The sequence below is a fragment of the Belonocnema kinseyi genome, chromosome 4, assembly GCF_010883055.1.
Source record: "Belonocnema kinseyi isolate 2016_QV_RU_SX_M_011 chromosome 4, B_treatae_v1, whole genome shotgun sequence".
NCBI lineage: Eukaryota > Metazoa > Arthropoda > Insecta > Hymenoptera > Cynipidae > Belonocnema > Belonocnema kinseyi.
In genome coordinates this window covers 29968142-29982498 of record NC_046660.1, presented here as the reverse complement: position 1 = coordinate 29982498, position 14357 = coordinate 29968142, and the positions used below count along the sequence as shown (strand labels likewise).

General features: G+C 31.6%; 1 protein-coding gene across 1 annotated transcript in view; it reads right to left on the bottom strand.

Annotated features, from left to right (window-relative positions):
* Window positions 1-4051, bottom strand: part of LOC117171738 — a 13873-nt gene extending 9822 nt beyond the window's left edge. The window contains exon 1 of the mRNA XM_033359323.1: window positions 3983-4051. Within this exon, the coding sequence (XP_033215214.1) occupies window positions 3983-4031 (49 nt within the window). The 5' untranslated portion in view covers window positions 4032-4051. The remainder of the gene's footprint in view (window positions 1-3982) is intronic.
* Window positions 4052-14357: the final 10306 nt, after the last annotated feature.

The following is a 14357-nucleotide window of genomic DNA, read 5'->3' as shown; positions in this document are numbered from 1 at the left end:
TTAAGTAATTCAAAGATAATTCAAAAGGATTAGAGATAAATAGTTGGAACAATTTATTGTGTCATTGAAAGTGAACTGGCAGTGAATTCTAATTATAAAGAAATTCCAGAAATTCATGGAGTCCGTGGTGTTCGTGAAATTCAATTAATTCTTCACTGAAAAAAAATTTGCATTGCATCAAGTAGGCTAATTTATTTGGCTGATTTTACTTGAAAGAAGCAGGTATTTTCTTTTTGCAAGGGACCGATTTTCTTAAATCAAGAAAATAATAGAATCAGGACGACTATTTGAATCAAGAATATACAGGGTGGACACGCTGGGGCTTAAATACATGGCGAGTTGAATGCTACCCGCATTGCACAACAGCAGAAGAGAAGCCATTATACAGGGGTATTTTCATATTTCGCGCCTTTAAAGTTTCATTCGGATCGGCCATTCGGTCAAGTCCGTGCAACTTCGGATCAAGTTTATGATAGTTTCCATGATTGCGTTCGAAACTTCAAACGTTTAAATGTTCATGTTCTTGAAACGAGAAAATGAATGTGTTCAACGAAGAAATAATTTCTCTTAAAATAATGCGTGAATATTTTCCTTGAAATAATTATTTATTTAAAACGAATGTCAGATTCACTTTGAAGATACCTATTTCATCAAAATAGAATCACATCAGTCTTTTCAATATAAATATAGGAATTTGCAACTTTGGGAATAGGAATTTGAAACTTTGATAAACTACAAACTTTACGCGGACGCACAAATCAAATCACTCATAAAACTATTTAAAAAATTGTAAGTTTATTGCGTCGGTAAGTTTTTGTAGGAAAGAATTAAAAATTTTCAAATAGATTTAAAAAAAGTGTAATTTAAATCCTAAAATTATTAAAAGGTTATAAATGTACTCCGTCTATAATGTTTTTCGCTGATGATTTGTATGTTTTAATCTACTTAAAATTAAATCATTCCGAATTTTTTAACCGTGAAACATTTTTGTAAATAATAAAAAATAATTATATGACAGCGTAAAACAAAGTTATAAGCTTTAAAAAATTATTACAAATACAATTATTACATTTTCTTGATAATTTAAAAAAATGTTATGCGTTTATAAAGCAAAATATTTAACGAAAAAGAATTCAATAACATTCTTAAAAAGTTTATAAAGAATGTATTTCATTTTATGAAAGAATAATTAAAAAATTGACAATTAGAATTTTTTCGAATAAAAGAATTGAAAATGCAAGGAGGAAGCAAATAAATATTTTCCATGCGACCACAATGAGACCCTATCACTTTCAACCTGTAAGTTCTTGCACCAAACGTTTCTTTATAGTACTCTTTTTTCTTCTGATTTCGAAGTATTTTAAACTTGAAATAAAAAGAAAATATGGAGCACTTTTTAATGGGTAATATTAAAACTAGCGATCAATTATTTTTCACATATTTTAAATTATTTTTCTTTGGAATTGTTATTTTAAATTAAAAACCGAATTAAAAAGCACTATACAAAATTAAATAAATTGAAAACTGTGCGTTTTACAGAGGTTTTTAAAAATCAGAAAATATTTATTTGTCACTGATGTTATTAAAGCGTTTTTCAACTCAAAAGTTATTAATTTTTTATAAGCTTTAGATCTTTTTTAAGCGGATTACATTTTTAAAGAAAAAAGTATTAAGCCCTTTGTAAAATAAGTGAAGTTCAATTATTTTTTACATATTTTAAATTGTTCTTTTAGGAAAGCAATTCAATATTTAAATCTCCTTTGGGTCGTTGGATACTAGATTAGGTAGTTTAGGTAGGGTTCGAATCCTCGTGGAGTGCGATTTTTCAAAGAGATCAAGCCTGCGATTATATTTGTAAGTAACAGTGTGCGGGAATTACGTATTTTATTAATTGGAAAAATGAAGATTACATAACAATAATTTCAAAAATAATTTTTTTTTCATTGAGAAATAGTGTTTAGTTGGAATTTGTCAGAATTAGGCCATTTTAAAAATTCTTAGACTTCAAGGAATTCATTATATTCGGAGAATTAAAAAAAAAATCAAAAAGTTCAGTATCTTTTAAAAAGGATTCAAAGGAATTCAGAATATTCCAGGAGATAGGAATGAATTTCGAAATTCTTTTTAAATACAAAGAATTTTAAAATAATCAAGTTGATTTAAATAATTCATCCAAATATGATCTAATATTTTTTTTTACAAATTTTTATTATACATTTTATTTTGAACATGATTACATGAAAGTAACATATTACATTAAGAATAATTTATTTTAGAATCATCATTCCATTGTTGCGATATGGTGGAGGCTTTGAGTTTTGTAACGTAGAATTAAATGAAAAATGTTGTTTAAAAAATATTTTGCAATCAAGTTTTCAATCATAAGTTTTGAGTTGAAAAGATATGTACAGAAGCCAAGTCTAAGATTCAGATAACTTCAATTGTTAGAAGATTTCAATCTCGCAATGTGGCACCAAATTCAAATTTTGATTAAATCTTTTTTCTAATTTTCATTAAAAATTCTATGTTGAACAAAATTTTCTAAAGTGAAATGTCATATTAAAAATAGTTTATTGTAGAATCTGCATTCATTTCCTGCAATATGGTGGAAGGTTTGAATCTCGTAACGTAGCACGAAATACAAAATTTTATTTTAAAAATATCTTGCATGAAAATGTTTAATTATTAATTTTGAGTTAAACAGATATATATATATATATATATATATATATATATATAGAAGCCAAGTCAAAGATTGAAATAACTTTAATGTGTGAATGTCATGTCAGCATTCTCATATATTTAAATATTTAATGCATGAAGGCGGAACTAAATAAAATTTTTTAAGGGAAAAATATTGAATACAAATTTTTATATAAATATTTGTTAGCCATACTTATGTAAAAGTTAAATTTCAAATTGAAAAAATTTTAACTTGTAGTCATTTTGTTACAGCCATATGTTACAAGATTGCAATCTTGCAACGTGGTACTTCATACAAATTTGTATTAAAATTTGATTCTTGATAAATTTTTATAATAAATTACATTTTAAACATGATATCATGAAACTGGGACGTGAGTTTAAGAATATTTTATTGTGGAATGGCCCTACTATTGTTGCAATATGGTGCAAGATTTGAATATCGTGACGTGGCACTAAATAAAAAATTTTATTTAGAAAAAATTTTTAATACGAAGAACTAAATTAAAATGTTATTGCAAAAAATTTGTACTACTAATTTTTGTATAAATTTTATGTCTAACCGAATTAGAAAAAAGTAAAAATTAAGATTGTGAAGAATTTCATTTGTATTTATCATCTGGTTGTTGCCATATGTTACCATGTTTGAATCTTGCAACGTGGCACTTAATAAAAAATTTTTTTTGTAATACAGATTTTTTGTTAAAATTCTATGTCGAACATTGTTTCAAAGTATTCAAGTATAAAGATTAGGTATAATTTAGTGTTTTTGTAATTTTTTTGTCTCCATATGTCATAAGAATTAATTCACGCAAAGTGACACTAAAAAAAAATTTTTATTTAAAAAAATTCTTATACAAAACTTTTAGCATCAATTTTAATTTAAATATTTATGCCAAAAGCCAAGTCTATAAAATTGAGATAACTTTAATGTGTAGCCCTCATTTTTTCGTTTCCATATGTTTCAAAGTTTGACCTAGTTAGGAAGATCTAACTGAAAGTTTGAATTAAAAAAATTTTTTAATTAAAAATTTCTTCAGAAACGTTGTGTCGAACATAATTCTATAAAGAAGCAACTAAATATTAAAAATAATTGAATATATAATTGTCACTTTTTTGTTTCCATATGTTAAAAGATTTGAATCTCGCAACGTGGCACTGAATGGAAATTTTAATTTAAAAATCTTTTCTGATACAAAATACTTGATTATGAATTTTATACAATTTTTTGAAAATATCGAGCGTTGTTTATTAATAATATAATGATGCGTACACTTACTTGTAAAAAGCCAAGTCATGCAGGCAAAGAATATAATAACTTTGCCCATTGTTTATAGATACAACTATAAATAACGATAGAAAACTCAAGAATGATGCCGGAGGGAAAGATTTTCGTGAAAAGCGGCTGTATTTATAGATTATTCACAAATGAGTGGAGGGGAACAAGTTTTTGACCTAATTTCTCGCATTCGCCAGATTCATCACTCACAGAAAATTCCTGAATGTTTACGAAAATATTTTGTTTTTCATCTCCACTACATTGTCGAGAACTTAAGCCAACTCATTTGAAATCATGACTCATGCGTTTTCACAGACCCAAATTTTAATGCTACCTGGCAGTTTTGATTTGGTTATTCAAAAAGTTAATTTTCATTCAAAAAATTTATTTTTAGCCAAAAAACAAAGAAATTTACAAGGAAATAGTTTTTTTGTATTTGTTTTTAACATGCTTTTTGATGAATTTTGTTTTTAAACTGACCTTAATCGTCGAGGAGATAAAGTAGCTTAAGTGCAATAAAAAATAGAGAACTTCAGTCAACTTGTTTGAACTCATGCTTATGCATTGTCATAGTCGCAAATACAGATCTCACTTGGCCAACCAGCCAGCGTTTAAAAAAAATAATTTTTGAATAAGAGAACAATTTTTTATCTTTAATTATAAGAAAAGTTCATTGTGTTCACCCTAAACTTTTCTTCAATATGAAAAAATATATGTATTCCAATAATATTCCTATTTCTAATCTTGGCTTTCTAGCATTAAATGCCGGCATATATCAAAAGGTTTCATATTATTCTGATTCTCAATTTCTGATCAAACTGATGCTCTTTTGAGCAACAAAAATTAAAGTTTACAAAACTTCATTTAAGTCACCTAGTGGGCACAAAATTTGGCGACGTCTTAACGACATCGTTACGACATCTTTACGACAACTTCAGGACAGCCTATGTCCATTTCGTTTTGGTGTCTTAACGATAGCGTAAAGACATCGTCAGATTATACGACTTATTTGCGATATCGTAAAGACACCTTAACGACATGGACATAAAATGTCGTAAAGTTGTCGTAAAGATGTCGTAAAGATGTCGTAATGACGTCGCCAAACTTTGTGCCCACTGGGCAGTCGAATAATAGTAGTTATGTTTTAAAAACAGTCTTTGGTAAATAATAATGGACGAAATATTTTCAAAACAAGGAGTGCTTTGCAACATTTTTTGTTTACCTGATGTCTGCTCGCGCCGTTTAAAATCTAACATAACAAGAAAGAAGAGAGATAAGTCACCAATTTTAAAAAAAATAAAGTTCATGTTACGTGGATTAAAGGAAAATATGTAAGAATGCTGGCCTTGCTTATTGTAGGGGTTCAAATAAGGGGTGAAATTGAGCATGTTTGAAAAATCGATGACCTATCGCTTTTCTTTCTGCTAAATCTCAAAGGGAAATCATGATATCACTACAATTTATTTTTCAGATTGTAGTAAATGTAATGCAAATTGAGGAAAAAATTATTAAGATATCATTATCCCCTAAATTATGTTTTGAAATGAGGGGTAAGTAGTTAAAAATCAGAAAAATCGCTGAAAAACATTGTAAAGAATTTTCGTGAATGACAAAAAAGATTCTTGTAACCATTTTTTCAAAATCCTTAACTGTATGGATGCTTACTCGCTATATTTTCTACGGGTGGTAATGGACGGGAGATTGACTATTCGCTCCCGACCTACACAGGCAGCCACCGGCTGAGGGGTGCGAATGTCCCCTTCCACTGCACTCACTACAACTGTTAGTCCACCAATGTCCAGCCCTTCTCTCCCCCGCCCTTCTCCCCGCAGCTCTTTTCTTTAAAGATACACTGCTGTACATTTGATTATTGTATTAAATTTTTCACTCAACTTTTCACACTGCACGGCTTTTTTAATGGACATTATGTTCCACTTTTTTACTGTTTGTTTGAAAAATAAGAAAACACTCTGCGAAATGTACATTGACAGGAGTTTAGTTTTCGAACCAAAAAATGTAGATGGTAGATTTTAAATCGGCCAGGATAGTGCGTAAAAAAGCACACAAATCTATTTCCAATACAACTTCAGATATCACTCAATTTAGGAAGGGTGATGGAAATTATGATTAGACATTGCTATAGAGGGCGTTATAGAAGAGAATAGATCCGTAGTCCTTGCAGTGGAAGGGGACGCTCGCTCCCCTCAGCCGCTGCCTACCTGAGGTACTCGGGAGCGAAAAGCATACTACCCAAATGGACAGCTAGACTCTGAAATCGCAAAATATCGCAAAATAGAATTGTAAATGGTGTCCGTGGGGATTAAATATTATTTCCGCAACCATTTCTACATTATTCTACTGTGTAGATGGTTCCTCGTTCCCCCCACTATGGTGTATATTCGAAGAAGGCGTTATGAAGACCGGATTATTATAAAAATTATAGTCATATAATATAAGACAAATCCAAGTACTTTCTTTTATTATGATTTATTTTTAAAAAGTATAGATATTATAATATTGTATTACAAGATCTATATTTTTTTAATGCAAAAGAGTAAGAAAACAAATATTATTTCTACCACTTATTTTATTTTTACTACCCACGAAAACCGTTCACAATGTTTTTTAGCGAATTTTTGGATTTTATCAATTTATCCCTTATTTCAACTCCTAATTTAGGGGTTGCTAATATCCTAATAATTTTATCCTTAATTTCCATTACATTTACTACAATTTAAAAATAAAATTTGTATCGATTTCATGATTTCCCTTTGAGATTTAGCAAAAAGAAAAGCAAAAGTTCATTGATTTTTTAAACATGTTCAACTTCAGCTCTTACTTCAACCCTTAAAATAAGCAATGTACGAATTCTTAAATATTTTCCTTTGATCCACGTAACATGAACCTTATTTCTTTCAAATTGTTGAGTTGTTATTTTTATTGTTGATTTATTGTTGAGTTATCTTTTAAATAGTTCCTATCAGTACGAACTCATTTCAATAATATTTATCTTAATTAGAACGATTTAAATATAGAAAATAATTAAATCAGAGAGAAACTTTTATTCGATATTTTGCTTTTATTATTAAAAATAGACTTTTGACGAAAAATTTTAAAATGAAACAGTTTTACTTCCTTATTCTCTTCAATTCTACATTTAGAAAAAAAAGATGTTCTTATTTTTAAAATTTTCTTTTTTCGTGACGCTCGAACAATAATTTTACGCGTGTTCGAGCGCCGGCGCACAGTGAGAGGAAAAGCACATTTTTTGGACAAAAATCGACTGGCAGAGCGATTCTTAACGGATTTTGATTTTCTTTTTTAAAATTACCCGTGAATCTTCTATTTATAACATTCAACTGTGCGATTTTTATTTTTATTTGAAGAAAATTTGTTTTTTAACATTAGACTTACAACATTTTGTAGCCAAACTTTCCCATGATACCATTTCTTCTAAGACTTTGAAATTCATTTAAAAAGGTTATAGATAAATGTTAAACAAACTATATATGATTTTTTAGTGAGTTAGAGAACAAACTATTTTTAATAATGTTATGCATTAATTAATTAGCAAAAGTAATTTTTTCGTGATTTGCAATGATTAGCTCATTTTTACCCATAGTTTTTGCATAAAGTCTCTTAGATAATAATGTGTCATTACAATAAGTTAAGAATAGCTAATTATAGCCAATTATTTAAATAATTTTAATAAAAAAATGCACATTTTAAAAATTGTTTGATGAAAAGGCTTGATTTCTTGCAGAATCAACTTAAAATGTTTTTCCTAAGACTCCTTGCTATCATATGATTCATAGTGACCGAAAAATGTTTATTATTTAAACAATTTTTATAAACAAATGCACATTTTGCCCATTTTGTGATCAAAGGGCTTAATTTTTTGCAGAATCAACTTCAAATGTTTAGCCTAACACGGCTTACTATAATTTTTTTTATAGTGACCAAAAAATTTTAATTATGTAAACAATTTTTATAGACAAATGCACATTATCAACATTTTATGATTAAGGGTTTTGATTTTTTTTGCTGAATCAACTTAAAATTAATAAACTAAAAATCAATCAAAATGGCCGCTGGCTACTAAAGTCGCGTCGGTGGTGATCGCTAATAAATATCTAATTTCCTGTATGGTAGTACTCATAAACTAGTAAGTTTCATGCGAAGATAAATTCTTTAGTTTTTTGTTGAGTACTATCAATTAATTTTTCGAAAATACGCAGTGCGGTCGTTCCAGAGTGTTCGATTTGTGTACATGTGTGTTGCAACATAACCTCAAAATCACCGGTAGTCTAGTGGACATTAACTGTTTTGGATATTTGTTAGTTTGTTGTTTAAATATGCCTGCCAAGGAAAAGCCCGACAAACTACTCATACCCACTGAGAAAATTTGCCGGGGATGTAAAGGCACTGTGATTGATGCGGTATTGTGCTCTGCATGGCAAACTCCTTACCATCCTGGTTGTGCTCAACGCGCAACGCCCTGGACGATGGGTCCTATGCAAAATGTTGCCGTCCTAGATCTCGCACTCCGACTTCACCTGAAACACCTTATGCACCTATTACTGTTGGGGACATCGAACGCATAACGAAAAGTGGCTTTGCATCTGTTAAGCCTGAACTTGAAATAGTCACAACTTCCGTAAATTCGCTTACTGAGAAATTTGACAATCTTTCTTCGAAAATTGACAATGCCATTTTGCGTATTGATGACGCAGAGAAGCGAGTTGTAGACCTAATTGCCAGGATGAATGCTGCTGAAGGTACGATTAAAGAATTAAAATCCGTTGATACCTCCCACCCATCCACCGACATCAAGTCACTCACTCGTCAATGTCTCTCTGAAATGGAGCAGAGATTCTCCAGGAAAAATAACTTAATAATCTTTGGTCTTGCCGAGAAGAGTAGTGATGATGGCTTCACTAACAAAGAAATTCCAATGTCCACAGTTTCTGAGATTTTTTCTAAAATAGTCCCAAATAGCATGCTCAATAAGAGTCGTGCCTACAGACTTGGTATTTTCTCGCAGGCGCAATCAAGGCCTCGGTCGATGAAGTTGGATATGTGCCTCATCGGAAGCAGCGCATGCGCTCCTTCGGTCTTTCCTCAATGCGAAGAAGGGTACCGGCAACCTGAAGGATGCCGGCGGAATCAACAGACTAAAATCAATCTGGATAACACCCGACAAAACAAAAGCTCAGTTGGAGGAGTTGTCAGAAGTCAAGAGAGAGCTTGCCTCTCGCCTGCAAATGGGAGAAACAGATCTCACGGTGAAGTATCGTCAAGGGATTCCAGCTATTAAAAAGGTGAAACAGCATACGAACGAAACTTGGCCAAACGTCACTTCAAGCAAGTAGTAACACGTGTCTCTCCTACCACTACCAATAACCCCTCTGCTGACGCACGCAAGACGTCAGGGGCGTACGTACTAAATTAAATTCCCTTCGTCAAGCTATTCCGTTGTGTTTTTACAACGTCATAATTTTTTCTGAGACATGGCACCATACCAATATTGATAATGTCGAGTTTGGTTTCCTAGGCTACGATACCTTTAGGTGCGACAGGAGTGTTCTGACTAGCGAAAGCGCACGGGGTGGTGGGGTCCTAATTCCATCCGAACACTGCCTGGGGGGTGTAGAAATCACCACTAATGTTAATACGGTTGAACATGTGTTCATGAGGTTCTTTACCAACTCTAAAACCCACATAATTGGCTTTTTTTACATTCCTCCTAATGCCAACTTACAAAGCTATATTGATTTTAGTACTATATGTGAGGACGTTCTATGCTCTTTCCCTAATGCAACCGTTTATATTTTTGGTGATTTTAACATGCCCTATGTAATGTGGAATTTAAACTCTGAACAAGTTCCCAGCTGTAGTCCCAAAACCTGATTCGTCACAGCTGTGTGTTGACATCTCGTCTACTGTATCCGATGTCCGAATTGACACCTTGCACGTAGCATTTGATCCATAATTACCCATAGATATCTATCACACTCTCCTCGCACTTGATCTTAGAGGGGACTTTGTAGCTAGTGATTTAAACCACCTTACACCTAACTTTGTCCGATTCCATTTTAAGAAAGCGAACACTGCGGCAATTAGTCACTTTATTCATGAAGTGGACTGGGACTACCACCTTGCTTCATCTTCTGTGGATGAGGGTATAGACACTCTTTATACTTATATTTTTACTGCTATTAATTACTTTGTTCCCATAACAATTTTTAAAACCTCCTCCTATCCCCCTTGGTTCGATAGTAATTTAAAACATTGTATTATTGCCAAGAAAATTGCTCATGCGAATTACAAACATTCTCGCAATCTGAATGATTACCAACAATTTTCAAATCTTTGAACTCAATGTAAGAAGCTTTCTGTTACATGTTATAAATCCTTTCTTGCGAATACTGAATGTGCCATTATATCTAATCCTAAATCTTTTTGGAATTATATACATGCTATCAGAAACGATAATAACTTGCCTAATGAAATGTTCTTTAACGAAGAACACGCGAACACTAGTGAGAATATAGCAGAACTTTTTTTTAAACATTTCATGACTGCGTACAAAGAACCGATCTCTAGAGATGTCCACTTTAAGCAAAATGACTTTATAGACCTCTCCAATTTAACAATCAGTAAAAATGAAATTATGTACAAGCTTTCTAAATTAGATCCGAATAAAGGAGCCGGACCGGATGGTATACCCCCTCTCATCTGAAGTCGTGTCGCTCCGCGTGTATTACTCCACTACAACTAATTTTTAACTTGTCAATCTCTAAGGGTTACTTCCCTCATGAGTGGAAGAAGGGCATAGTTGTTCCCATCTTTAAATCTGGTAACCGTAAGGACGTTAAAAACTACAGACCAATAACTATACCTAATTCCATGGCTAAAGTTTTTGAGAGTATTATTTATGACAATCTTTACCTTGCTTCTAGTAACACTAATATAGCGGAGCAGCACGATTTCATGAGAAAGAAATCTACGGTAACTAATCTTTGTATCTACACGCATTATTTATCACAAAAGCTTGAATTGGGCTCTCAAGTCGACGCAGTTTATACTGATTTTTCGAAAGCGTTTGATATAGTCGACCACGGCATTCTAGTAGCAAAGCTCAGAGCTTTTAAAATTACTTCTAACTTACTCTCATTGCATTCTAGTTATTTGGGTGGTAGATTGCAATCAGTACGTCTTAATGGAAAACTCTCAGAAGTGTTTCTCGCCTCGTTTGGTGTACCACAAGGCTCGCATCTGGGACCTCTCTTGTTCCTCCTACATGTAAACGACATCGGCTCATTTATTAAGTTTTGTTTCTTTCTGCTTTTCGCAGGATGACCTTGATCGATTGCAAGTTTGGTGCACCATAAATGGGATGCAGCTTAATATCAAAAAATGTGTAGTCATATCTTTTTGTAGGAAAAAACAATTTCCTAATTACAACTATCTCATCGGAGGGAGGGGGGGGGGGGTGCTGAACAGGGTCGCACGTGTGCGTGACATTGGGGTACACTTTGATGAGATATTATTTTTCGATGATCAGGTTTCTGCCGCTGCAAACAAGGCCCTTCGATTTCTGGGCTTCGTCACTAGAATCATCTGGTCATCTGGTCTCCACAATATGCCGTTCATAAGATCAGACTCGAAAGCATTCAGAACCGTTTCCTTCGCTTCGCAGCTAGACAACTGGGTATGGCTATGAACAGGCGCGACCACGACTATGACGGGATAAGAGCGCTACTCAATATCCCTAAAATTTGTACTAGATTCCTTATTGCTGATTTACGATTACTGCATAATATCTTAAATAATTCTATTGACTGTCCTAGTTTACTTTCTGAGAATCAATTAAATGCACCCGTGAGATCTCTTCGATCAAATGCACTCCTTCATGTACCTCATCATCGCACAAACTATGGAGCGAATTCGACATTATCTAGGATATGTCAAGAAGCGAATGCTGTAAATAAAAAGTTCAACAACAGTTTCGACTTTTTCGACACCAATGCTGTCATATTTTTCAGACTGACAACAAAATGTGAATTATTTTAAAAAATTTTATAATCTAATGCATATTTTGACTATTTTCTGGTAAAAGTTCACACGGTGCAAACTTGGTTTTATTTACGCAGAAATTTTTGGTTTAAAGATTAAAAAAAGCAAAATTTTACGAATCGTCAAGAATTGGGCAAGCATTCTTTTTCAACATATTTCGCATTGATTCCGAAAAAATTGAACCTATTCATAAAAAAGTAATAAAAATATGTATTTGTTTATGAAAATCGTTCAAATAATAATAATTTTCTGTCAATATAAAAAATATGATAGCATAGATGCTGTTGCAGGATGTTTCGATTTGTTACCGCTAAAAAATCGAGCCTATTAATGCAAATAATGGTCAAAATGTGCATTTGTTCATAAAAATTGTTTAAATAATTGCGAATAATAAGCCTTTTTTAACTTATTGCAAGCACATATCATTATCTGAGATAATTTATGCAAAATCTGTGGGTCAAAATTAGTTAATCATTACAAATCATGAAAATATGTCTTTTGTTTATTCATTTGTTTATAAAATTATTTAAAAATTTCGGTTACACTAACCATCTAATTAATTATTTGTAGTTAGTCAAAATAAAAATGGCACAGTTGAATGTTATATTAATAATTTATTTTTTTAGATTGTTTAGTTTAGTTAGTTTGTTTGAATCGAACAAATTATTTTTTTAATATGCGGTCAAACATGTGTTTGATTCTGATAAATTTCTTGTACGTCCATATTTGTTTGGTTCAAATAATTGTTTGGTGAGTTTAAATAAATTTCTTGTTTAAAATGAATGAAGTTTCTTGTTTACATTGCCTATATATTTTTTAAATTACTTAAAGATTTTGTTTAAGTGCAAAGTGAATCTTTTTTTATACTTAACCTCAAAATTGAGCATTCTTTATAAAAATAATGTATAAGGAGGTTAGTATTGAAAAAGACTTACTCACATCCGTAATCTTCAATTATATCCAAGGTGAAAACCCTAAACTTTTTCAATTAATTTATGATTTTATAGTCATTCAGAACCTTCAGAATAACGCAACACTGAAAAAAATACGAATGTTATCAAATAAATCACATGATCAATTAATTTTGATTCTGGGTTAGTCCCATAGGAACCGCCGGCAGCGCTTTAGCACGCCTAGCGGCACTTTGTAGCACTGCTTGGATTCTATTTTTTTTTTTGAATCAAATAAATATTTTTATGAATTCGAATTAACTGATTTTAAACAAATGCATTACTTGATAAATATCAATTTTTTCTTTATATTAAACAAATTTTGTTAAACAAATTATTTGTTTTAATTAATAAGACAAATAGTTTTCAATTCTTAAAATGAAACAAACCTTCTTTTATTCCCTGGCGGACCGAAGGAACCCAATAGAGCCTATAAAAAGTATCCGTAAATATCCCATTGGGTCCCCATACTGTTCCTTTTTGAAAAACTGAAAAAAACAGCAAAATGAACTTTTCAATTGTTGAAATTCGGACTCTACGTTAAAATTTGTGTTAAGAACTCACGGAGAAATCGCCATACTTTTTCTTGCAGCATTAGAAACTTTAAAAAATAAAATACCTGTCATTTACATGGGCCGAGGGTGACTTCAAGTGCATCTTCTTTTAGTAGCAGTTAATAAGCGTTCCGTCAATAACTTTAATAATTTCTTCTGGATGCTAGCGCCACTCAGTGGAAGCCTCAGGCAACATCACTGCGATGCAAGTGATTTTTTTTAAGTGAGAGAATTTTACTTTTAAACTTCGCGCGCAACATACTACTTGAGCTATGATGGATGTGCTTGAAGTCACCTTCAGCAGAAGTTAATGACATTTTTTAACATTTTTAACGCTGAAAAAAAATTATTGCGATTACTCCGTGAGTTTTTAATAGAAAATTTAACGCAGAATCCGAAAATCAACGGCTTAAAAGTTGATCTTGCAGTTTTTTTGAGGTTTTTAAAAAGGAACCGAATAAGGACCCAATGGGGTCTTGACTGGTACTTTGTAGAGACTTGGACAATCAAAAATTAAAAGAACTTCTGAATTTTTCAAGATTTGGAAACAAGATTTTAAAGCTTTTCAAAGATGTTTAAACTATTTGAAATAAAAACAATTTAACTTTTAATATACAAATTTTTTAGTTAAAATATTTTTTTTCCAATTTTGGATGTTTCCCGCTTAAAATTGCTGAAAATAATAAAATTTGGTACATTTGAAAATTCATTGTTTGATTCTCTAATTTAGATAATTGTAAATAATAAGGTATATTTATAATTTTAGAATTGAATCAGAATCCTAAATGGAAG